This window comes from Mercenaria mercenaria, chromosome 14, assembly GCF_021730395.1.
Source record: "Mercenaria mercenaria strain notata chromosome 14, MADL_Memer_1, whole genome shotgun sequence".
Taxonomy (NCBI): domain Eukaryota; kingdom Metazoa; phylum Mollusca; class Bivalvia; order Venerida; family Veneridae; genus Mercenaria; species Mercenaria mercenaria.
This window is the reverse complement of record NC_069374.1, coordinates 66,617,671-66,643,960: the sequence shown is the minus strand read 5'-3', so window position 1 is coordinate 66,643,960 and position 26,290 is coordinate 66,617,671. Positions and strand designations below refer to the sequence as shown.

The 26,290-nt window shown below is 34.4% G+C and overlaps 5 protein-coding genes across 8 annotated transcripts in view; all 5 read right to left on the bottom strand.

Annotated features, from left to right (window-relative positions):
* Positions 1 to 2,653, bottom strand: part of LOC123527784 (fucolectin-like) — a 32,418-nt gene extending 29,765 nt beyond the window's left edge. For 2 of the 3 annotated variants that reach the window (XM_053523765.1, XM_053523766.1), the window contains exon 1: positions 2,463 to 2,653. In XM_053523765.1, the coding sequence (XP_053379740.1) occupies positions 2,463 to 2,532 (70 nt within the window). In that variant the 5' untranslated portion in view covers positions 2,533 to 2,653. The remainder of the gene's footprint in view (positions 1 to 2,462) is intronic. The other variant, XM_053523763.1, reaches the window with a different exon arrangement.
* Positions 1 to 9,639, bottom strand: part of LOC123526984 (elongation factor 1-delta-like) — an 84,229-nt gene extending 74,590 nt beyond the window's left edge. Inside the window, exon 1 of one of the 2 annotated variants that reach the window (XM_053523759.1) lies at positions 9,627 to 9,639. The gene's annotated coding sequence lies outside the window, so the exon portion shown is untranslated. The remainder of the gene's footprint in view (positions 1 to 9,626) is intronic. The other variant, XM_053523762.1, reaches the window with a different exon arrangement.
* Positions 9,640 to 12,631: 2,992 nt separating this feature from the next.
* LOC128548222 (prostatic spermine-binding protein-like) lies at positions 12,632 to 15,515 on the bottom strand. The gene is made up of 2 exons (XM_053522683.1): positions 15,483 to 15,515; positions 12,632 to 12,949 (listed from the first exon to the last, which is right to left on the bottom strand). Exons 1-2 carry the CDS (start codon positions 15,513 to 15,515, stop codon positions 12,632 to 12,634), a joined length of 351 nt encoding a protein of 116 aa, XP_053378658.1.
* Positions 14,546 to 26,290, bottom strand: part of LOC123526128 (fucolectin-like) — a 46,108-nt gene continuing 34,363 nt past the window's right edge. The window contains exons 4-6 of the mRNA XM_053523754.1: positions 26,080 to 26,235; positions 24,688 to 24,745; positions 14,546 to 17,575 (exon numbers count right to left, since the gene is read on the bottom strand). Of these exons, the coding sequence (XP_053379729.1) occupies positions 24,723 to 24,745; positions 26,080 to 26,235 (179 nt within the window). The 3' untranslated portion in view covers positions 14,546 to 17,575; positions 24,688 to 24,722. The remainder of the gene's footprint in view (positions 17,576 to 24,687; positions 24,746 to 26,079; positions 26,236 to 26,290) is intronic.
* On the bottom strand, positions 18,909 to 21,322 carry LOC128548553 (uncharacterized). The gene is made up of 3 exons (XM_053523755.1): positions 21,115 to 21,322; positions 20,580 to 20,682; positions 18,909 to 19,777 (listed from the first exon to the last, which is right to left on the bottom strand). Exons 1-3 carry the CDS (start codon positions 21,185 to 21,187, stop codon positions 19,324 to 19,326), a joined length of 630 nt encoding a protein of 209 aa, XP_053379730.1. The 5' UTR covers positions 21,188 to 21,322; the 3' UTR covers positions 18,909 to 19,323.

The window sequence follows — 26,290 nt, the reverse complement described above, 5'->3', positions numbered from 1 at the left end:
GGGTCATGAACCCAGGAGAGATAAAGAATGTAAACAGTTCCCATGTGGTAGTGTTTATAAACAATCTTGTAACAGGACAGCGGGACATTTATCAATGCAGTTACATGTAAAGCTTTGCCGTGATTTATTTTTAAAAGTTAATAGTATTTAACCGGATAAAATATCTATTGCAATTGTGAAACTGACACTGGGAACACTTGCTTGCGCTGGAACCTCCGCCTTATATCGTGCGCGTCATTAACACATTAACCGGCCTCATAATTAATTACGACTATATTTATACTGAATCATCACTTCCTATGATAAAAGTCCAATTTTGGTACCCTGTTTCGATATGCGCAGTACAAAGCAGGATTCGCAGGGAAGTGTTCCATAAAATTGAATTTGATCGATTTATAATAGTTATTGATTTCTCGTCGGAATCCGAAAGTCAATTGTCAAGACTGGTGGCATTTGACAGAATGGTAACAGGCACGTCGATTGATAAGAAGCATTCAAAGGTAGGTGTTAATTTAAAAGCTTAATCGGCTATTGTTTCCCAGTGACCATTACATTGTTGCAAGTCTGGTTTTCCACTTTCTTATTATCTTATTTAAGGAGCATCGATGGTGAAAAATGCATTTTAAAAACTCGCTGAAATTATAAAAATTCGTTTTATGATCGTCAACTATGTGCAGTACGTGTTAAAATGTTACAAAATATCCGCTAACCTGTGGCAGGGGCGGAGGACAGTGGGATTGGGGTTGTATGTGATATGAATTACAGTATGTACGTACATGTGAACTTGTCTTATGAAATACCCTTAATGAACCCCTTAAAATGTAACGAATGTTTAAATAATGATTTGATATCATTACATACTGCAGTTACCTTTGTGTACTTAAGTGATATGATATCACCAGCACTGTTTCAATTTTATTTGTCCCTAGATATGATGCTATTTTTAACATTTTCAAAATTTCCATACTCCTAAAATATATTTCAGTAAAGTACAATAACCAGCATAAATTTGAAATCTAAGCATTTTCATAACGGAAAACAATATATCTAGTGGAAACATGCTCAGAGAAATCAAAAGAAATAGATTATACTTGTTCAGCAGCCCCAAGGGGTATTTTTTCATATTTTTGTCTATCTTAAGTTGGTATTTCTACTATTTTATCGGGTTTCACATAATAGAATTAAATTAAACTCTGCACATACATTTGGTAATGTCTTCCTAAAACAAAAAGAAAATTGATAGATCCCTGTATTTGATTTGTCTTAAATCACATTACAACGAGGTGGAGTGTGGCGGGCATTTATAAAACGCAGGTGTTTTAGCAAGTGACCTAGAGATATATCAAATTATCAAACGGTAGATTTCTTACCAAGCGGATTTTTACGTGTTTCTAAAGTATTTTGATGTCATTGAATGTTGTAGGTTTCCGCCATTCTCCGAACAAAAACTATAGTTCACGAATAGGGATGTACGGTATGGGTACGGGACGGGGATTAGAAACAACCAAATTGGTACGGAGTTGGGGTAAATATCGACCCGTTCGAAAAACCTACCGCGAGCGCCTTTAATTTATATTTTCTAGATAATATTAAGTGCTATCTTAAAAACTTTTATTTCAGTTATAGCTTATCTTTATATATATTAGTCAAGAAAATATCAAAACAAAACCTGATCTACTTTAACAGATATTCAAAATTACCTACCCCTACCACATTGTAAAAATTACGTCATTTTAAGGCAAATTCCAGCCAAAAGTAAGGGTGAAATTTATTTATCGCAAAAAGTAGGATCCCTTTAGTTAAATGGTACATCACAAGCCATATTTTAATGATTTAGCATTTTAGAAAACAATATTCGAAGAAACATTATTCAAAATGGCGGATATCCTGAAAAGAGAAGCTCGAACATCATTAAGCTGATTGAGGTTTGGATTGGATTCAGCATACTTTAAAATAGTAATATGCAACGTTTCGTGATTTTTTCACAAATGGAAACATCTTTTCCCTTTAACCTATACGCTAAAATGATCTTTATGCTTTAAAATGTGCCGGTATGTGTTTAATGTTTGCTGTTTAACGTCACGTCAATACACGGTGACTTTCAAACTTTTAATAGTATTTCAAACATTTTTTTTCTAGAGCTTAATTTAATTAGAATTTGCAATAACATCTCAGCTTGGAAAATATCCGCGCTGTATATTTCAGGACATTATGACATAGCTTGATTGAAATATATTATGTCATCATCAGTGTTGTGTACTCATAGCAGCTTTATCATGAATGCAAATATATCAGATATTCAGGAAAATTCTTGTATCATTAGAATACACGTGTCCGATTTTTCTGACGAAAATAAAAAATGCATGCGAAAAGTTGTTAAAAAAGGAAAAATATCCAGGAGGACACGCCACGTTCTTAGAACTGTAAACTTGTTAGAGTCTCAAGATATGTGAAGTGCTCACCTTCTACATCTGCAAGCACACCGACAAGAGTAAATCCAACTAACAAAATCACGATACTCGTATGTTCCATTTCTTCTGTTCTTAATGATCTTTTAAATGATTGCAGTTTAAGTATATACAGCTATAATAACAGTTCGTGAGGAGAGATCAGAACACAACTACTCTATACTGTTTACTGTGACGACTGACTGGCGCGGGAAGCGCTCTCAGAATATGTAGGGGCATTCACGCATGCGCATCTAACATAAACAAATGTAACATTGACTTTTTTTAGGAAGAGAAAACATTAACAAAGTATGACAAAAATGACAGAAAAATCAGATTAAACAGAATAATGAAAATGGAGTACATTGTATTTATTAATATATGTGTGTAATATCAAGACATTGTTATAAATCAATGATAATGTTCCTAACATAGTAACTAGAGTAAATCGTAAGAAAAATAACTTTTAAACAGTTTCTTTGACTGTACTGCTATGAATCCAATGTGGTTTCATGACTCAAAGAGATAAACGTTTATCATCAATGACATTCCATGGCTGAATGTTTAACTGTTTATTTGACATTAAACAACCCAATCTCTGCTCTGGAAAGCTCTGAGCGATTTTCTCAGTCTTCCACCAGATCGTGTTAATACATACCTGCTCGCATATTTGGATTTGTCCTTGATGCTGGTCATAGCGGTATCAGGGGTTCTCAATGGGGTATTGTTATTGCGCGAATCTCTTGCACGATTTGATTTGTACTTGCTAATGAACATGCGATTGCGCCTATATTTCGCGCCATCTGATGCCTGAATTTTGTATGACCTTTCGTATCGTGGCTCAGGCACCTTCCCTGGTTCCCTTTTTTCTCCCGGGATTTTCTGAAATGTGATACTTTTACCTGATTGCAGAGAAGGGAGCGATCGTGTGGATCTGTAATAATAAAATTTTGACCTTGCTTGTTGTTTCTGCATATTTTCCCGGGCTTTCCTTGCATAAACAGGCTTTTGACATAACTGTTCATGAGTTGCTGTGAGAATTGATCTTAGCCTACGTCCATGTAAGAGTTGGCTAGGGCTATAACAAATTACAGGTAATGAGGAATTTCTGTGTTCGAGAAGACAAAAGTAGGGGTCACAGTTAGCGTCTTTTTTTTAAATTTTATGTGCGTTTTGCAAGTTTAACGTATATCTCACTCAGTCCGTTTGAACTTTGGTGATGTGGCCTTGACATGACGTGCGTAAAATGCCATTCTCTAGCAAAATTGCTAAATGGCCCGGATATGTATTGTGGTCCGTTGTCCGATTTAAGTTGTTCAGGTATGCCAAACCGACTGAAATGTATCTTTAATTTGTTAATCACCGCCTGGTAGTGAATCTATTTCGAAAAATCTGCTGAACGCGCATACAGTATTACGGTATTGCCCATCTCATGGGAGTTGCTCTTTTGCTTCAGACCTGGCGGCAATGTTTCTTAATGTCTTGTGAGGGATCAAAATAATTTGAACACTCTTGGCAAAATGTCACCCGAGACAGTTTTCTGTAAAATCATTTTGATATCAGGGCAGAAGTTCCATGAAAGAAGATTCTTATTTCCATTTTTTTGCTATATAAGCAAAGTCTGCCCCTACCCTGTTGACCATGGAGTTTCAACCAAGTAACAAATACGTGAAAGTATTTTGAAACATAGCCATTCGTTTCAGAGAAAAACGATTTTCAGTGTTCCATACATACATATAGAGAAAACTAACCCCGCACCATGGCGGCCATGTTTTATACGATCCAACATGTCTGAAGAAACTTAGCAAAAAGTCAGTTAAGGAATATTCTGTTAAGTATTTTTTTTAACAGTCAGCTTGTCTGGACAAGAAGATTCTCAGTTTCCACGAAAGCGTAGTAGGAAAACTCCCTCCCACTCGTGGCCTTACTAGGTTAAATAATAGAAAGATTTCGCCAACACACTAGAGATAGCATCATAGATTTTGTCTGAATGTACGTCTATGAAGTCTGTGATAATTCAAAGCTGGGTTACTCGAAGTTAAAAACAATTATTTGCAGGAAACCTTGTTAATTGTAAAGAGGCCATACTTTCTCTTTCATCTTCATTAAACTTCGTCAGAATTTATATCTCTAGGAAATCTAGATCAAGTTTTTGCAACTGGATAATCTAGGTTAAAAGCGAGATCACCAGATTTCACCAGGTTAGTTTTCCCTTAATGGTTAACTGGTTATAAGGTAAACTTTGAAAATGTTCTACTCTGAAACTGCTGACTTGAATATGCATTGTTTTCACAGAAATGGTCGTTGGGTGATCCTCTTCCAATTTCTCTGAAGTTTTTATAATTAACATGAAAAATGGCCGCCAGTGGCCGGATTAGCTTTCTTTATATTTTTAGTATCATGGACACTGCTCTAAACATGAAAACTGATGTAGCAAAATGTGCTTTAAAAAGAAAATGCACCGGTTATAAAATATGCTCCAGATATGAACACTGGATGAGAGATTACCCAATATGCATTCATACAATATCCTTATTTAATCATGCCTGTACATTATCCATAACATTTCATGTATTTCAAAGAAAAGATATTAAAAGAACACTGATATAAAAGATATAACACATGATTATATAAATTAACTGACCTGTAAAACTCGGAGGAATATTTTTATTTATTTTATGCTAACTAATGAAATACTGTATTCTATCAGTTAAATATTTTCATATCTCATCGCTCACACTGTGAAAATATGAAATCTATATTTCCACACTGTGAGAGATATGAGCTCCGCCCCCTCATACATTGTGTATGAATTTTAAATTATTTGCTTAAAACAGGATGAAAATTATAGTCGCACTTTGTTCTTTATAATATATTTCTCGATTCAAATTATTTTACTTAAAGAGAATTTCATACCGTTATGCAGCAAAATATAAAACAAAATGGAACTTTATGTTGCATGCATCTTTATAACGTCACAGCACGTCTGACGTCATGTCTGTTTACGCACGTCTGTTTCCCGCGCTGAGATTAAAACAGTTGCAAAATGCATTTCGCAACGTAATTGAGCATAAAATAAAAAGAAAATTTGTTTGTTTTTCGTGAATATGGAATATATCTCACCTCGAAGTGAGAAAATTTTCACATTTTTACTCGCGCTACGCGCTCGTGAAAATATTTGAAATTTTCTCACTTCTCAGTGAGATATATTCCATATTAACTCAAAACAAACAAATATCCTCTATATATTCATATATTTTTTGTATGATATACATGAAAATTTACTGCATTTTTGTTTGGATGCATTTGCTAAAGTTATATGTGATTGCATTATAACAAATGTTCCAGTCGACGGAAATTGTAAAGAAAAAAATAATGATAATACAACCACCGTACATTTGAAGAAATAAAAATCGATGACCTGATTCCATACTTGATACCTGATTCTGTACTTGATACCACTAGTTGTACTTGCTGCCGTAATTCTACACACTTAATAATAATTTGGTGTCTTCAATCGTAGCCATAGGTGTTAATATAGCAAGATGACCTGAAGAAACTTGATAAAGTTTCAACCAGGCAACAATTACAAGAAATTCTTTTGAAAAATATCTCTCCTCATATAGCCGTATAGAAAACTAGCTCCATCCGTCTTCTGGAGAACATGTTATGATATTTTGAGGTTTCAATGGTGTTAAAGATTTTAATGAGCGTAAAAAGTACATTACAAATAAACCTCTTCAGCAAGGCTACCGTTATTATAATTTGTGTAAACATTTTGCTAGATTTTACTACCGTTATTTAGATTTGGTTTTAAATTTAGGTAATAATTTAAAGAAACCATTTGTAAGAAGGTATTTCAAAACCAGATTTTTATGGGGATGTGGTTTAAAACCTTTTTAAGAAATTTGGGTTATTGTAATTTTCCAACTGTATTTCAAATAAGTAAAATTAATAAAAATTTTATCAAAAGAGGTCTGTTTTGAGACACATCGCATATTTAGTGTGTGCAACATTTTGACAGATCAGATGGACGCTACGCTTCCTGCCTCTTTGACTGTGTCTGACTGTAGAGGGGAAGGACACTTTAAATCCCACAGGGACTGACTTTTGTGATACTTGTGTTGTAATATGTTTCTCGTTGCCTTTTACGGGGCTTTGTCTTGGTGTCCTGCCTTCTGCAAAAGCATTGGGTAGATGCATTTTTAGTTCTTAAGGCTTGATATTCATTTTTGTGTTTTACAGTTCATGCCTTCTGTCCCGTGACTTTAGAATATGGTTGAGGTAAGAGTCAGGTTAGATGCGCACCATAAACTGGTTTAAAATCACCAGTGTTGATTTTGCCACTTGCAGGTCCAAGGCGGTGCCCCACTGCGATCCTTTATTTTTTGTTCGTTTCGTCCTTGTGTATGTATGCGTGTTCGCAGAGACTGCATTTAGAACATGGCATTCCGTTGAATATTTATCCATAATTTTATGGATCAATCAACGTGACTTGATGCAATTGGTAAAGTGTCATTTAAAGACTTTTTCTGCAAAATATTTTTGAAAACAGAAAAGTAGATTCTGACAAGAAGATTCCCACTACAGCGAAGAAATCAAACCTGTCCCGCCACCTTAAGAACATGTTATAACAGCAAAGAAAGTTGTTAAAGAATATAGTAGGGAGGTTTTAATGAACATTTCTGGAATATGATTGTGAAATCGGGCCATCGGTTTCTACCGAGAGGATTTTTAGTTTTCCCTTTAGAGTGCTCAGTTCTGCATAGATGACCTAAATTCGAAGAAATCAGTATGAAGACATCTGATTTACGACGCTTACAACGGCCCTTGAAGCACACCATGAACACAAAAATGCGACAACACATGATAGAGAGAAAGATATTGGTGAAGTTGTATTGAACGGATGGGATTGAAATGTTCTTGCTTTAAGTTAACAAAACAGATATAGTGAAAACTAGCAGGACTCCACATGAGAAAAAATGAAAACATTACAGGCTCGGTTTGATTGAGCCTGTTATGGATGGTAATGGAAATGCATGCAACCGACCACGACCTCTAGCCTGTTGGACTTAGCAGAACTCAACACTTCAAAATGTTGCAAATTGGCAAAATAAAGTTTAGAAACATCTGCAGATTTGTTTGTACCGCGGTGCATAAGGAACATTCAATGATTATTATTATTATTATACCAGATTTATATAGCGCCCTTTTCATGATCAATTTCACGTTCAAAGGCGCTTTACATAGTTCAAATGCAGCCACACAGGGCGCATAATTCATCCTCTACTAGTACAGACACAGCGCGATCTGACCGGAGGGACAGAGTGAGACAAAGCCCCCACGACAGAGAGATCAGAAATCAGATACAGGCTTGTCCGGCTAACTTAGCCTAGCTCGTTGCGAATAGACAGCCTGGTTCTTTAACGTGCCCAGTGTATAGCACTGATACACGCAAGGATTGCCTGGGTTCCTGACCAGTACACCTCTAGTTTGGTGGGAAACACCGAAAAGCGTTTCTGAAAATTCCCGAGTAGCTGCCGGGGATCGAACCCCCGACCTCAGGATTGGAAGGCCAGTGTGCAAACCACTGAGCTATCCATCCACCATCACATCAGAGTATAATTCCAATAAATGCGGCTATAGTTCCAGTTACAGTAGTGAATTAGCCCTAGAATTCAGAGAAAGAATCTGAGGTTATGGAGTATGCATATCACAGAAACTGTCAAAGAAAATATTAAAAAGCAGTCACCATATCCAAAGGCTGATTAAACAGTACAAAAAAAAAACTATCAAAACGCAAGACTAGGAACACCAAAGCCGAAATAGTCAACAATAACACTAACAAACATGATTGTCTTGTTGAACGATCTTAAAAGATATTCTGTATAACATGCTGTATGACCTAATGATCTTACATCTATTAATGATGTATATACAATGTTTTGCTATATACAGGGTGTTATAAAGCTCAATGTTTTAATTTAATTTTGCATATATAAACAACTACTATGTAACAGTTGTTTATTGCTTGCAAGATCTATCAATATCATATGAATATTTTAAATAACATTTCATTTAAAATTTGTGCGAAAGTGAGACAGAAAATATAACAAAATACTTCATTATAGTAAAGGTAAATCGTTTTGATGAAAATGCAACATTTTATAATTGGACAAATATTAGCTTGGTAGTTGAATATTTATTCAAAGCTGTTTCAATATCCATACATGGATGGACAAGCTACAGACAGGAAAAAGAAATCGGCTAAATATTTTTCAGGCCGGACAGGAAAGGCTCATAGTTGACTTTAACCTCCAAGTATGACCTTGGCCTTAGAGCTAGGGATCTGGATGTTGTGCATGACAAATCGCCTTATGGGAAACATTTCTGCCAAATGATATTAAAAGAATTGATGGACTTGAAAAGAAAACATATTGCCATTTGACTTCTAAGTGTGAGCTTAATTGACATTGAGTTAGGGGTATGGGTGTTGTGCATGACATTTCATGTTTAAAATGGTAACAGTCCAAATTTAACAACATTTTAACAATAGAAAACTACGTAAAATATAGTGTATCAGAGAAAAAAATGACATGTGTTGCACTTTGGCATTAGCTTTCGCGACTTAGAAATGTGTTTGCAACTGACAGAATTGATGAAACTTAGCGAATTATGTTAGTACGGTAGAGCATGTGACTGCTATTTCGTACATGTGGACACCCCCTGTCAGACAAAGTTTCTTATAATGTTTCTATCATAACCACTGATGATATCGCCTGTGTCCCGGCTCTTTTGGTAAATTTCAGTGCGCAACATCAGGCTCGGATCTATTCTCGTATTCCTTGGACAAGCAATTTGTGTTGAAACACTCGGAATAAGTTGTATTGTGTTTTTCTGAGCACTGATGGTATATATGGGAGCCTTTTAAACATGTTGAAATTGTAACAAAAGTTGTTGTACGATCGAGACATGTGCTCAGTTTGTTTTAAAAGGCGAAAATATATTGGGTGAAGTTTGGCAAGGGCGGATTGTATAGTGCACTAGCTTAAAGGCAGGCTAAGCCAAAGGTCGTTGATTTTCAGACATACTTTTAGGAATATGTTGCATATCTATTTCCTCTATTATTTAAATGATTTGTTGTTGTCTTAGTTCACTTGGCAGAATTTCTCATCTTACTGTGTAAAAGCAAACGGCGACACGAGAAACGAACGGAAAAGGAATTTGCTCCTGGGTTATGTGTAAGACATTAAAAAGTGAAAATATATTGTTCTCATCTAATAGCGCCCTGAAATAAAAAGTAGAGGAACATTAACGATAAAAGATAGATGCACTCTACTAAATATTTTGACAGATAAAATACAATACAATACAATACATTATTTTTACAGTTTAGACTCACTCAGAAAACTATCAGAACCAAAACTGATCCATTGGAATCTATTTGAAATTATCGACTCCTATCCCCGATGAGAAATTATTATATAGATATGATAACACTTATGCACGAATCACACTGAACGACATTAATCTTTTTATAATTAGATATATCTTGTTTAAAAGAAACAACATAAGTTATGTACCTAAAACAAACAAATTTAGTGAATGTATATCCCCGCCGAATAATTTGTTTGTTTCCGGTAATATGCTCAAAAACATTTCGGGTAGGTAGGTCGGTAATTCTTTTTTTGGAATATTTTTATTAAGCGGGATTTTTTGGAAATTTTATTTGTATAAAAAATGAATACAAACAAGGGGGTCATGCCTTTAAAGCATCAGTAAGTTGATTTCCAACATCACTGACCATGTTTAAAGCATAAAAAGTGCAGTTTTGCAACGTTTTGAGAGAAAGTCCAAGGCAATAAAAACATTTAGGGTCGGGCAAAAAATTTAGGGAAGGTCGACATACCGGAAACAAACACATTTTAAGCCTAAGATATTTGGAATATTTTGCAAAATATTTAATTTCTAGATATACACAAATTATGTATGATATGTGTCATGGTTTTTGGAACCTATTCGTTACCAAATCTGCCCTATAGTGATCTACATTTGTTTTTGTCTTCAAGTTTCTTGACGATCCATCAATGGGGTACTTTGTTTTCGGGGAATTTAATTGATTTTATTACAATTTAAGGAAATAACTATGCAGTAATTGAGGAGATCTTGATAAAAGGTGTACATGCACCCACCCACATAAATTTTACGAAGATCCATCAGTGGATTACTTTTTTATGTGGGAATTTATGAAATGTAAAACAGTTAAAGGTCGAAAACTCTGGCTACTGAAGTGATCCTGACCAAGTCTGTATGTGCAAAGCCGCCCTTTAGTGATGTAATATGTGATCTACTTCTGATAAAAATGATATGTTATAAAAACAATACCGAGTACTGTAGTGGCAATACAGACATCTCGCCTACCAGCGGAAAACTTTGTTAGTGTTCGTCCCTACTTGTTAACACCTAAAATTGCTTCAAGACCTCCAGGAGCTAAGAAACAAAACTATTTTCAAGCTTCAATTGTAACCTTGACCTACAAGCATAGATCATTTACGCGACATATTGTCTCATCATGGAAAATATTTGTGTACAGTACTAAGAAAATCAATCAATACAAATAAAAGTTATGGAGCGGAAACAATTTTACTTGACCTTCCGTTGTGACATCGACCTTTGTTCGGCAACCGTTGGTCATGTGCGCGACACAAAGTCTAATAGTGGAAAATATTGCTGTGTAGTAATAAAAATCCTTCAATGCAAATTAAAATTTATGGAGCATAAACACATTTTAATTGACCTTAAACAGTGATTTTGATTTTTAATCGACATGCATAGATCATGTGTTCACACATTGTCTCTTCATGGGGAAAGATTTGTGTGTAGCACTAAGACAATCCATCAATGAACATAACAGTTATGGAGCGGACACAATTTTACTTGACCTCCAATAGTGACCTTGGCCTATAAACTACAAGCATAAGTCATATATGTGCATATTGTACGTAATGCCTTCTATTCATATACCATGTTTTATTAACCTGATGGCGAATGTTGATGAATCTGTGAGGGACATGCATGCAATAAACGACTTAATTCAAGAGAAGAAATATGAAATAGTAGGTACGCGTGTAATTTGATAGAAATAGAAGTCAGAACATGCACAACATGTCGTTTTGACAGGGCCTGTATTGCCCGTTTTCGGCCATTTAGAGGTGTTTTATTTTCGTAAGCGTGATTTGGTCCAAGAAAGTAAAAGAAGAGCCGGTCAACCCCATACTTACTGTAGATAGAATTTTTCCATGGAATAGCTCTATTTAGTGCAGGGGATTATTGTTGTTTGTAATGTAGGTAAAACTGCAAAATTGTACATATTGTGTATGGTCTATATAGACCATAGGTAAAAACTGTGATGCTGTGCTTGATATTAAACATTAAAACAAACTGAATTATTTGACTTGGCAACAAGTCGATTTCATGCTGAAATAAACAAAAACTGATTCTGCCTTAGATATCAGACTTACTTGGTAGGTAAACCCACTTGGTGCGGCAAAATGTTCTCGTAGGCAGTTTAAATATACCGAAAAAGGAGAGTCTGTAGAAAGTAACTTCTTAACGGAACATACCTATTTTTTTATTTTAGTGCGCGTTGTGTGTAAACTAAATGTGCTTTAAATGTAAGAAAAACAGTAAATGCACTTACGCCAGTATCCTGTCTGGTAAGAGATGCAAAGTTTTAAGATATTAGACCGAGAGAAGTATCTTATGATGGAAGGAAAGGAAGATTAATGCCAAAGCTATTTAAGTATGATCAAAAGAAATATTGGCTTGTAAGGCTCAAATGATCGTCATAATTATAACGTGTATACTTTTCGATGTAATATACAAGAGAAATTTCGTGATGCATTCATTAAAGTAACTTGGCTTTTGCACATTTTGCTGTATAATACATTTTTTCGGTGGACGGAACATTAAAGTAAAACAAAATGATAATACACTTACAGAATTTGACTCATCCAACATAAGACATATTCAACATTTTTTCCCAATGAATTAGTTCTATACTTGACACTCCTAAAACGCAAGTTCTTTCTTCTCTATCTTTTGTTTTCTGATAACGATTACAACTATTGACCTGTGTTGTTTTATTTCGAATTTTAGGTGCAACATATTTGGACAATCTGCCATTAAATGTATAGCGATATCCCAGAGTAGCAACATATGACAACGTGTGTAAGAATGTGTACTCTTCTGCCATTTTCACAGTAATTATCACAGTAATTATTATCATCAATAAAATTACCACCCTGAATAAAATCATCGTTGTCATTTTCATCATCATCGTCGACGCCTTCGTCGGCGGCATTGACGTTATCGTCGTCAACATCATCATCATCATCTCCGTCATCATCGCCGTCATAAACATCATCGTCGCTGCTGCCACCGTCTCCGTTGTCATCCGCCTCCTCATTTTCATTGTCATCGTCTTCGTCCTCATTATCGTCCTTGTCATATTTGTCATCAGCGTTATTATTATCACCATCATTATTACAAGTACATTAATCATCATTATCATCATCATCATCATCATATCTTTTAATAGTTCTTTTTATAATTGTTTTATTCTCACATTTGACATTAGACTTATAAAATGTGTTGAGTTTAAGAAGTTTTTAAAAAATCCTTTCTTTCAGTTGAGATCATGTACCCTCCCGCTTAGCTCATTAGATAGAGCGTCGGTCTACGGATCGCGGGGTCGAGAGCTCGATCCCCGGGCGGTGCGTATGTTATCCATGAAGATTTGGTCAAAGACATTGTGTCTGAAATCATTCGTCCTCCACCTCTGATTCATGTGGGGAAGTTGGCAGTTACTTGCGGAGAACAGGTTTGTACTGGTTCGGAATCCACGAACACTGTTTAAATTAACTGCCCGCCGTTACTTGATTGAAATACTGTTGAAAAACGGCGTTAAACCAAAACCAAACAAACAAAAATAAATCCTTCTTAAATTTCTTGATAGATACTGGGGCCTTTAATTTATGTAAATGTTAGTTTATGATTTGAGTGATATACAGGTATGTGTTCGATATTTTGTGTCCCGCTTATATTCAAAAATCTGGTTTGTATCAAATGTTAGATGAAAATTATATAAGTATTGCAAGAATGACAACATAAGTTCTTTAGTTGTCATTAACAGCACGTGAGTCACCTTTTTTAACAGTTAATGGTACTGTCCAAATAAAAAGATGACATTTAGTGATTCCAATCAAACATTTGTTAGTAAATAAGATAATGATGGTCACAAAATTTAGATTCATGTAGATTATGATATATAACATAAGCATTGGTAAACAAATCTTTATTATGACTGTTTCAAGAAGCTAAATTTCAACAATTTTTCTTTCAAATGTTGCCTATGTTACTCCATTATAAGTCAATATACTTCTGTCCTTCCACTGAAAATCTATTTTCTATCAAACATTGTCATTGAGCTGTGAGCTAAAGCATCCGTTCTTCCAAAGACTTTCCTAATATATAGCTTAACATTAATAACATAAGCAATAAAACACAATAATGTCAAGAATGGTCAAAACCAGAAAAAGAAGTAAATTATATATATATTTAGATATGGAGGACGTTTATTTTCATATTCTTGGTTGTACATACGAGTATTGTGGCTTATTTCTGCCATTTCGTGTATTCGTGTTTTCGAGGCGAAATGTCGAAGTAACGAAAACACGAAAGGTCGAAATAATGCTTATTTGTCGTGTGTTCGGCTTTCGACTTTCGAGGCGAATACACGAAGTAACGAAACATTGAAGGCAAAATAACGAAATTTCAGAGGCGAACACACGCTTTTCGTATCGGCGGGTATTAAAACTTCGTTATTTCGCCTTCAATGTTTCGTTACTTCGTGTATTCGCCTCGGAAGGTGAAAGGCGATTACACGAAAACTGAGCTGTTTTCGACCTTTCGTAACTTCGACCCGCCGACACGAACACACGACAAGTGTTTCGTGTAGGGTCTGCCTTAATACACTATAATAATGGCGCAAAATGGGGCGTTATGTATATATGGATTTAATACCAGAACTGAAATACTTGAAGAGTGACATGTTTTATTGCATAATTATATAACATTTTCTCTATCATACATTGAGAAGATTTTTTGTATCAATGGCAAAACACACTAGATAGCATTCAAAGTTCAGGGCGGCGTAATGATAGACAGAAGCTTTATGTATGTACAAATTTAATACTAGTGATAAAATATCTACACAATGACATCTTTTATGGAATATAAATCATTATCTTTCGTTTTAGGACAAATATTGTTTTATAAATGGTAAAACACATTATTTAGATAGCATATTCATTTCAACAGCATACGTGTAATTGTTATTTTCGCATACCGGAAGGCGAATACACGAAAGGACGAAATTGCACATTTGTCGTGTGTTCGTGTCGGCGGGTCGAAGTAACGAAAGGTCGAAAACTGCTTATTTCTCGTGTGTTCGCCTTTCGACTTTCGAGGCAAATACACGAAGACACGACAAAAGAAGGGCGACAACACGAAGTTTTGATACCCGCCGACACGAAAAGTGAATAATACAAAAGTTCGTGTGTTCGCCTCTGAAATTTCGTTATTTCGCCTTCAATGTTTCGTTACTTCGTGTATTCGCCTCGAATGTCGAAATGCGAACACATGACAAATAAGCAGTTTTCGACCTTTCGTGTTTTCGTGTCTTCGACATTTCGACCCGCTGACACGAACAAATATGCATTATTTCGACCTGTCGTGTTTTCGTTACTTTCACTCGCCGACACGAACACATGAAATGGTAGAAATCAGCCACCAAATACGAGCGATGATCAAGATATAATGTCACTGGAGCGGTGAAAACGCGTTACATGAAAAGAAAACATATCATACCTGTCTTTTTTGCAGTATTTTATTCTTCAAAATATCGTAAAATATATTGCATAGTTCTTGGGAATTTCACATTTACAATAAGCTTTGTAAAGGTGAACGCCGCACTTCAATAACGTTGCTAATGTCAGAACTCGACATTTTGCACTAAAAAGCGAACTTTATTCTGTGATGATGAAACAAACATTTTAAGGGTACACATCAAACCGACGTTACGCCATATGAAAATATCTTGTGATATAGGGGAATTGTTTGATGTTAATTGGGGGTAGTAATGTTTCTGTTTATGAAGCGAAAATTTATTAGCATGTGGCGAAATGGTGTTTACAACGGTATACTTCGAATTTCTATGTGTCTAAAACGAAACAATCCGAGGAATGAATATTTACCAGTGTTATCAGAATTGAATTTACTTAATAGGTACTGTTTTAACTTATATAATGAATCAACGGTGAATTAAGGCGCCGTTACTTCTTGATCAACCTTCATATTTACAGCATTTTATTTTTGGAACTTTATTTATGATAACATTTTCGACTTAAGTAAATAATATTATTCCAAAATTAATTTTTTGTTTCGAAATATATAATAAACCAGTGTAAATCATAATTATCGCATAGTGCGGCAATTTTCCTTTGATCTTTGCAGCATGTTATACATAGTAACACACATTATTACTACAAAACTGTGCTGATATCTTACAAAACTGTTGCGATATATATCAACACGGAAATCTCTATGGAGTTTCATAAGAAAAAAAGTGTTCCGATATATATCAGCACAGTAAAACTGTTCCGATATATATCGGAACACTTTTTCTCTATTGAGGTCCTATCAAGGGAGTATAATTTTTTCTTTTCAAAGAAAAGATGATTTTAGCTCCAATTTACAGTTCACAGAGAAAGAATTGTCACAAACACCTACATTTATAAAGTAAAAGAATAAATAAACTAGATTATTTCAAAAACTTGATAGTCATTGCCAAATTCAGAAATACATGAAATATATGAAATTCTGAGATTTCTCAAATGTTTCTTTTTCTTTGATTTTTTTTACAAACAAAACAACAAGTTTTACAATATGTCTGGCCAATGAAATGCAAATATTTAAAACCAATGCAGAAATTTGTTGGGTACTTTTATCTGGGGAACACATTTTCTAAAACAGAAGTTTTAGTGTTTCAGTCAGCGAGGCGCAGAAAGGGAATCAAAATAGTAAAAATAATAATAAACAAATTTAAATGAAAATAATATATAAATTTTAATGATAAACTATGCGATAAAACAGTTATAATATGTATGCTCGTGTGTTACCAGGATATATCAGAGCTAGGGGTACATCTCGTTATTTTTCTCTTCACATATCTGTCTCGGCCTACCGGCCTCGACGATATGTGCAGAGAAAAATACCCTCGATGTACCCCTAGCTCTGATATATCCTGGTAACACACTCTCACACATACTATAACTATTACATATTATCTGTCGTTATATTTCAATAAACCAATAAAATGCGTATATGGAATTCATGACATGTAAACACATATTCTGTTGAAAGATACGATCTAACACGACCCAATTTGTTTTCCTATTAAACAAAGAAGGCTTATTAAGTGTTATTAAACAATTATTCATTTTTTCTGACGTCACATTTATTACGCCATAGCGGCGCGCTGGAAAAGAAATAAACAGAAAATAGACAAATATTTGAAAGATGTCGTCAAGGATGTACATAATAATCCTTGATAGGGTTCTAGAATCGAAATATTATATCTCAAACAGTGATTTGCTCTTAAATTAAAATCATTATTTATCGTTTAGATGCGTATTATTATATCAATCGGGTTGCAATCTCGTGATATAATTCCTTCGCATTTAAACTGCAAAAATGATTTTATTCAATGACAAATCACTGTTTGGGATATATTATTTCTTAATCATAAGTAATGAACAGACATTGTTTTGTTGAAAGGATCAAGTTAAGAATGGAACATATTTAAAATATCAGTTCTTCTAAAGGCTGTCATAAAGCTGAAACAGAACGAATCTTTTCATTCACTTTCGTTCGTAAAGCTGAAATTCAAGATGAATGTTGTTTCCAAAGTTTAAAGCTGCAAAATAACTAATCTGGTCTTCTAAAAGTTGTCCTTGAACACAATATTGAACCAAAGTATTTTGTTATCCAAATGTTGTCCAAAAAAGCTGAAATGTAATACAAATTTATTATTGTAGCATATTTATCTTTTATTCTAGAACATAACTGATAAAATAAGCCACTTTATGTTACTGGAATACATTCTTTTTAAACGACACAATCTGTTTATACTAAGCAACTGCTGCGAATTAGTTCGTAAAAGTTTAGATAAAGAAACAGGTGATAATAACTTTGAAAGTCGAAAGTATTTAATTCGTATAGATAATGGTTTAAGCCGGTGCTAGGGGGCGTGAGAGGTGTTGCACTTTCTTATTACCTCTCAAGAACAGACTCAATCAAACCGAGTCTACTATTATTTTTCTTGGTTGCATTTTATGCTTCCAAAGGAAATTTTAACAGGTTTTATATAAATAGAAATAGCTCCATCGTATTTGTTTTGTTTTATTCAATTGGTTTATACGGTGGCTGATTTCTGATATTTCGTGTTGGAGTGTTGTCGACAAAAACCTATTGAATGTGTCCTGTCGGTGCCCTCTAAACGTCGTGTTTTCGTGTAAAATTTGTCATGTTTTCGTGTTGTCGTGTTTTCGCCCCACCAACACGAAAACACGAAATGGCAGAAATCAGCCACCATAATTTAAGGGTCTTCCCGACCGTGAGGCCAACATTACTTGCGTGACCCTACACTTCATCAGAGTGAACATCAAAGCCGAATAGATTATAAGCTGTTCCTTAGATGGAATACATAATAAAATATATTGTATGTAATTAACAGACATGTTGAGATAAGTAATAAAAGGTACGTATTCAATGTTACATTACCGCTAATACTACATTAACATACAATGCAACACGGATAGATATATCACAGCTTCCAGCATAGTATATGAACCGCGCCAAGCAGAAATATGTCTAAACGTAATTTTTTGACATTTTTAGATTTTCACTGATTATTATTCTGCACATTTTACTGTTTATAAAAATGTAAACCTTTCTATAGGTATATTACGTACATTTTTGAGCATTTCAGTCCAAAGACGTCATCTTAAATAAAAAATTACACAATTAACGTCAAGAAAACGTGAACAAAAATGTCAAACAATTAAAAAGAAGTATTGGATTTATATGTTTATCTACTGTATTATAGTGATTTTACAACGGTCATTTAATATCATATGTAAAGACAAACACTTTCTCTAAAATATAAGTATTTATTTTTATATAAATATTTGTTGTCATGGAAACGACTGACTTGCGAATAGAATTATGCGGCTTTCAAGACATTTTAGTATTTTTACACCGGTAAACTTAAAACATTACAGTTTTAAATATTTTTTTCCACTTTTACAAAAATATCCTACGAAATTTCACTTATTACAAATTTGTTACGATTAAAAGAAAAGTAGTTTTCTATGTAAACTTAGTAACATCAGTAGCATACAACGGTAGTGAAAAGGAATTATTTACATAAAATTTAAAGTAACATATAGAAATCAGATTCAAAACAGTTTTGTTTAGAAAAATAAATCATTAAATGCCGTCCGTTATAACAAGCAACATATCTGAAATAGCACACATATCTATCCGTTCCCATGGTAACGGCAGTGAAAGAAGTCCGTCATCCGGTATTTCTGTATGAACTTTAATTTTCAAGTTTACACTGTTTATTACCATGACGATATATAACCAAATTAAAAAACTCATTTTTACACATTTGTAAACACTTTGTTCACGAGACGACAAACGTCTAGCGTTAGAAAGCAACCATTTAAAGACATTGCTTTCCACATGTCCGCTATTCTTGAGCTGGTGCTGCACAGAATTCTTCCTGAAACTGAAGTCTCACAAGCGGGCGAACCTGGCTGTAAAGGTTGCGCTGTCGCTCTCGGCTAAGTCCAGCTGGCATTATTTCTTGGGGAATGTCGTATGAATCCATAGCAAGAAGGTTTGTTTTACAGACGACAAACCTTGTCTCCTCTGTGTCAACCGCAGACATTTTCATAAATACGGCTCCGGGGTCTGTTGAAGTGAACCGGAAGTAGTGGTACTTGGATATATTCGGAACTTTTTTATATCTGTCGCCGAAGAAAGCCTTCCACTGCCTCCATTTCCATGTATCCCTACCATACACAACTGAGACGTTGCTACAGGATGACAGATCAACAACATCCGCTACGTGTTGAAGCGTATCAACATCCTCCCTACGATACCTCTGTTTAATTCTGCCAAAACCGGCGTCAATCAAACATCTGAAAAATGCGACAGTTAATCATTCAGTTACTGCTTTAATCTTTAAACATATCATACATACATCATAAAATGTATCATTATGTGCCAACAGGCCGTTTAGGGTATGTACAACGGATCAAGCTAATAAGGTAACAAGGATAATCTCAAAATGTATATTTATAATGAATAAAATTCTTTTGTTAATACATTTAGATAGCCGTCTTTTTAAACTTAAATAGTATTTTTTGTTAAAATCTGTTTATGAATTCCTATGCACTATTAAAGATTATCATACCTCTCTTTTGTCTACAATGATAAAATCCCATTACCCGAGAAAGAGATATTTTGACTATCAAAAACATTTTCAACCTTTCTGACACGTGACCAAGCGAAAGTGACTGTCAGGTCATGTGATCGCGCTGATATTTTGAATGTCATATAAGGGCAATTAACTGCTTCAAATTTTTAGCCAAATGATTGCCTCCCTTGTACTGATATAGTAGTGACGTCAATGTGTACACAGGCGATTACCGCGCTAAAGATGAAACTAGATTAAAAACATTTTAAAACATTTTATGTAGATCTATTAAATTTTGTTCGGTATAATAAAATAAATATCATATGGCAGCGTGTACGACATTGATATTGTCAACCCTCGAAACAGAATGTCACCACTCGGCTTTCGCCTCGGGTGACATTCTGCCCTCGGGTTGACAATATCAATGTCACACACGCTGCCATATGATATTTATGTAATATCACCCTAAGTATAAAGGAATGTCACTTTGACTAAGTTTTTAGGTAATCTGTAAATTTTACTACCTAGTATGGCCAGGTAACTGCATCATATATTTGATATTATCGTGTCTGTTCGTCATAGTTCTCCATGAGAGGTAGGCAATCACGTAGCGGTTTTTATTTTGACCTGAAATACAATTTTCACAATTATCATCCACATCAAATTAATCATCACCCGCATTATCAAATCATCACCATCATCATCATTATCATGATTTTGATCATCATCATCATTATCATCAACATTATTATTATGATCATCATCATTATAATCTCATCAGTATGACTTATCTAATATTATGAATAATTATCATTATAACTATTTTTATCATTATTATCATTTGCATTGTTCCATTCATAACCATTGTTTATTTAACTCGTAACTGCCAGTTAATTTATGCTTTAACCTAATACCTACACAAAAAAAAGGTTACTTTTACTGTTAGCGGTCAGAGAATGAGAAACAATTACAATTTCCAAACTTATAATATTTCAATGAAACGGGTGTCCTGTTTTCGATCTGTTTTTTTTTATTATCCGAACAGTAATAGACACGTACCAAAACAATTATCAGCATGTATTGTGCAATCTCTTCCCTGGTGACAAAATGTACCAAAGGCGTGGTCCAACATGGAGATCACAGAATCGGGTCCATGTGCCAATTGTCCGTCTATACCTTGAAAATGAAATGGAAACTTGTAATGCAAAGTTACATTATAACTATTATATTTATAATATTTAAAACAAGCTGTAACAAATTTACAATATGTTTATAATGTTAATATGAAACGCATGCGCAGGACCTAGTCATTACGAGCATATATACTAGTAACATCTTGTGTGCCTGCCTGGTTCGTCTAGTAGGAAGAATAAAATACTTTTAACAACCAGACATAAAGGACTCGAATCCCAAACAAAGCATATATTTTTTGCCTGATTTTTTAATTGCATGCATTACACTTAAAAGTAACCGTTTGTTTGGAAGTTGTCAGTTACAAGCGGAGAAGTGAGAAATACTGGTCAACCAAGAAACATGGATTACGTTTTATTAACAAACAAAACAACTGTTACTAGTATTTAATCATGTTAATTTGAATTTACACACCTATTGTCTGGTCTTCATCTATTAAATAGTTGTATTGGCGATATCCATCTATTCTAAAGCCAAACATCTGCACCTTGCGTGGCTGTATAAAGAAGGTAGGTCCTTTCTCTCTTTTGTGATGAGGTAATTTCACATACTGACTAAAATCAAATGTATAATGGACCTTGCTGTGATCTTGTGAGCTACCTCGGAAAAGAGCCGTAGATTCTTGTACACATTGCTGATACACCTCTCGCTCTGCACGTGCAGACAAAACATGCTGGTGATAACTAGCAGTGGCGTCTAGTTTGTCATCTTCACTTCTAGCCATAGATATGGTATCGCAAAAGTCCTCACATGTCTTGCATACATCGTCTCGCGGATTCATGATTTTTATATGAGGGACACACTGATTCCATACATTTTTAAATGTTGACCTTCCAACGTGAACCTTACCACTTTGTACACAAGCTTCCATATATTCTTGATGAATCATGATCTTAGTTTTTGATGCAAGTAGATAAATGGGCGGTGTATCATCTCGGCCTCTTGGTGGTGATGGTGGCGGAAGTCCCTCTTCGATTGCATAGTTTATTAAATACTGCACTGCATCTTTGATGACGTCAGAGGAAAATGCATTTGACGGTCTTCTTCCTACTAGACCATGAACCCGTGGTCCTACACCCTTTGTGGAAATGTGTTTCTGTATACGCTTCACAGTGCTTTTCCCCATGTCATATATCAAACAAAATGCTTTCTGGCAAACCGTTTTACCTTGGAAATTGTATTCAAAGCGCACTCGCTGCCGTTCTCCCTCCTTGCACCGGTCAGTACCAAGTTTTTCACGCAAGTTTCCCATGACAAATAACTCTTTATTGTCTTTTGACATCTCTCTCATTCTAAGAATATTGTCTAGAACAACTCCTACTGTAACACCTTTGAAACAACAAAGTTTACAGCCACATCCCTCTTGAAGTTTATGTTTGATAGTTGCGAGATCTCTTTGGAGATCATCTTCGTCAAACTCATCTGTTTGGTTTAGATGTGTATCATCATTGTGCTCATCGCCAGCTGTATCGGTTTGAACACTAGCTGACATGAAGTTTTCCACCAGGTTTTCCATGGACATTTCATCATCAGCATCATCTTAAAGTAATCATGGAAAATAGAATGTAAAAGCTTACTTATATCTTAGTGATGTAATTTCATAACAGAAAAATATCGGAGATAATTAAGACGTTCATTTTAATTATTAATTCTAAATACATCTTTTTCATCTAAGTAAGATTTGATTTATTGGTATAATTAGCTAAGGTATATACTGATGATGATCATGATGCACACAAACGCGCGCACATACATAGTGTGTATGTATATAGAGCTATAAAGAAAATTTATAAAAAAAAAAACATTGTTTAAGTGAACTTTAAAAACGTATGTGTCGTTATTATAACCTACATCTTAGCTATACATTAAAACATTTAAAAGGTGAATAATAGTTCAATAGTCACTACCATTTGTAGTTCCAGCTTCTGCAAGTTCCTGTGTACATTGGCTATTTGATGTACTAGATTTACTTCCCAATCCAAACACTTCAAGTAAATCTTCTAAATCCTGAATGGAGAAAAAAAAAAAGAATGGAATATGTGTAGGTTGAATAATAAATAAAATAAATAGTATAAATAAAAATAAATAAAAAAAAAAAAAAAAAACACGACGTGAGACAGACTCGAACGCGAGTCTTAAGGTTGCAAATCGGATACGCTAGCGCTGCGCCATTCCGTCCGAGACATGTTACTGGTTGCATTTATTGTATAAATAATTACCCCTATCAAACTAACACATACCCTCTTTAAAAATTGTACAATGATGTCATCGGCGGAGATATATTTACATATATGTTTATGTACAAAAAGAAATGTGATGTAGCCGATAGTGCAAGCTTCTTGGCTTAAATAAATAAAGAATGGACAAAATAAATCTACAAACATTGCCAGAAACATTCGCATACAGTTGAATCGAAAATTGCAATACTGTAGGGCTTATCTTGATTAATAATTTACGAGAACAAATGTCGTTTCAAAATTGTTACATGCAGATCTAGATTTTGTTTCATAATTTCATTCAATGCAAAATATAGCTTGATGACATCACAACAATCGATTCGACAGTGACGACACACTTGACCTTCACCACTTTTTATAGCAAGGGATTTCTCATATTTTCATAATATTTGACATGGATACGTTTGAGGTATGTTTCAGTCTATAATATTACATGTTGATAATGTTGTAACATATATTTGAAAATTTATTCAGTATTATAAGCAGTTTTATTAAATTGTAAACATGTCAAAGCATGGGCGTCGCCATTTTGAAATCGCACCTGCAACTTGTGACGTCGATTCTCGATTTCGTCATAATATACGTTAAGACATATTTCTGCTTGGCGCGGTTCATATATGGATGTGCACATGATTAATGTATGCAACCCAGCATAGAATGTATGAATGTATACATGATAAACGTATAGATAAAGACAAAGGAAACTGAAGGGACAAATAAGGTAACGTCGGCATAGGACAGTGCTTTAGAACGGACAGCCGCACGTTTAAATCGGTTAGTGGTACGCGCCTCACGTTATGTTCCAAAGTTACATGGTAGTAAAGGTAAAAGTTTATTCCCGCCAGGAAATAGATAGAATGGTACCAAAATGCATGGGTTGTAAAACACAAAAATGCTCTTGCAAATTTATATAAAAAAGCAAACCTATTGAATAATATCAGATATCAAAATAATTCAGTTCAGGTGGGCTTAAAGAACTGCCCATCATAACATGGAGTCATCCACATGTTCCGTCAGACACAATCAAAGAGGAAAGCACAGCCTCCAACTGTAACAGAATGCAGTGTTTCGTAAAACAGTCGGGTCTTAACCTTTTCTTTATAGAGGAACGTTTTAAAAGCCTCGTTTAACAAAATGTAATACTATTACATAAAGTCAAACAAAATAAATCAAAGTAAAATTTTCAATGTTTATTTTTACTTACATAACGATTTATCGATCCGATACTGACCTTCAGCTTTATTGCCGAGGGACAAGGTCATCTGAAAATGTCAAGTGATGGTAATATATACAAACAATACATGTTTTGGCCGCCACCTTATAACAACGTTATACTACAGTTTTACAATATACATACCTATAATAAACATATACATGCTGACGATTGAACACTAAGTTATAAGTCTGATTTTTTTCTAGGTCAAAGTTCATCTATACACAAAATCAAATGTCATACTGTTTGTACTTCAAACACTCTGACGCGTATCCTGCAAGGCCCTGCTTTTTGGGAAACATAATATGAATACTTATAAGTAGATTTCTACAACCATTTAAGCATTGCAGCTATTTAGAATTCTAAACTTACTCAAAATGTTTATTAGAAATATATATTTCTCTATTATATTTTCATAAGTATAAATAGTTATACATGTATATCTTATCAAGACAGATGTCTTATCAAGACAGGCAATACATACACAGCGGCACTAGACATATCGTTAGAAAGACCGCGGTGTTTTGCAAGAGACTTTGTTTACATTAACTTAAATCTAATACGGCCCATGAGAACAATGAAACTTGTCCTGACGGTACAAATACAGTTTTCCTAGCATCTCTTGAAAATATCGATCCTTTCACAGATTTTATTATAACTTAACTAAAACCATTAACGCGTAACAACTTTCTGACACCAGAATCCCAGTAGTTTTCACATAGATATATGAAACTTAATACACAATTGTGCTGACTGTTTTGTGGTACAAAACAACGGGCTCAATCTTTAGTTTCTCAGATGTAAACCGACCAGCTTTATAAAGATGGTCAAAAATTAGATTCCTCCAGTCTGTTTATAAAATGTGTTTGTTCATTCTTGTTACCGTTCTAGTAATGTGGTGTCTTTAGAATATTACTTAGCAATGAATTTTTCAAGTGCTTCAACAGCGAATCTTGTCATATTAAATGTAAAAACTGGAAATCTTTAATTTTAGTGTATTCAAGAAGGAGATTTGTGGAGATATGGTTTCGTAAAATGAGGCATTTGCATTTTTAGAAAAAAAGGTTATAGTATCATTTAAGACTGAATTTAGTTATAATGATATTTTTGTGTAAATGATAAATAAATAATATAGAACTAATTTGGTACAAATATTTTAAGTTTAAGATATTTAATTTACTGTTATGTGCATATAAATGTTCAACTTTGTGTTTGAATTATCTCAAAATAGTTCATGTCATCTTAAAAACGTACTCACCTCAATTTTTAAATGGAAGAAATAGTAAAGAAAAGCTTAGCAGTGGTGGCTGATTAGTCGTTAAGACAAAATTAAGGAAAATGTCCTTTTGAAATTTAAGATTTAACAGGTTTTAGAATACACACATGATCTTCTAGACGGCAGTTTCACCCATGTTTCTTCACAATTAGCACCGGTGGTCATGTAATCACTGGACCTGGCACATTTCAAACACTTATACCCACGTGCATCAGAGCTGTCTGCGCTACAAGAGCGACCACGACATGGTTTACTACAACATACTGAAGACAAACAAATAAGTTAAAAACATTGAAGATTGGTAAAATTTACAAAAGT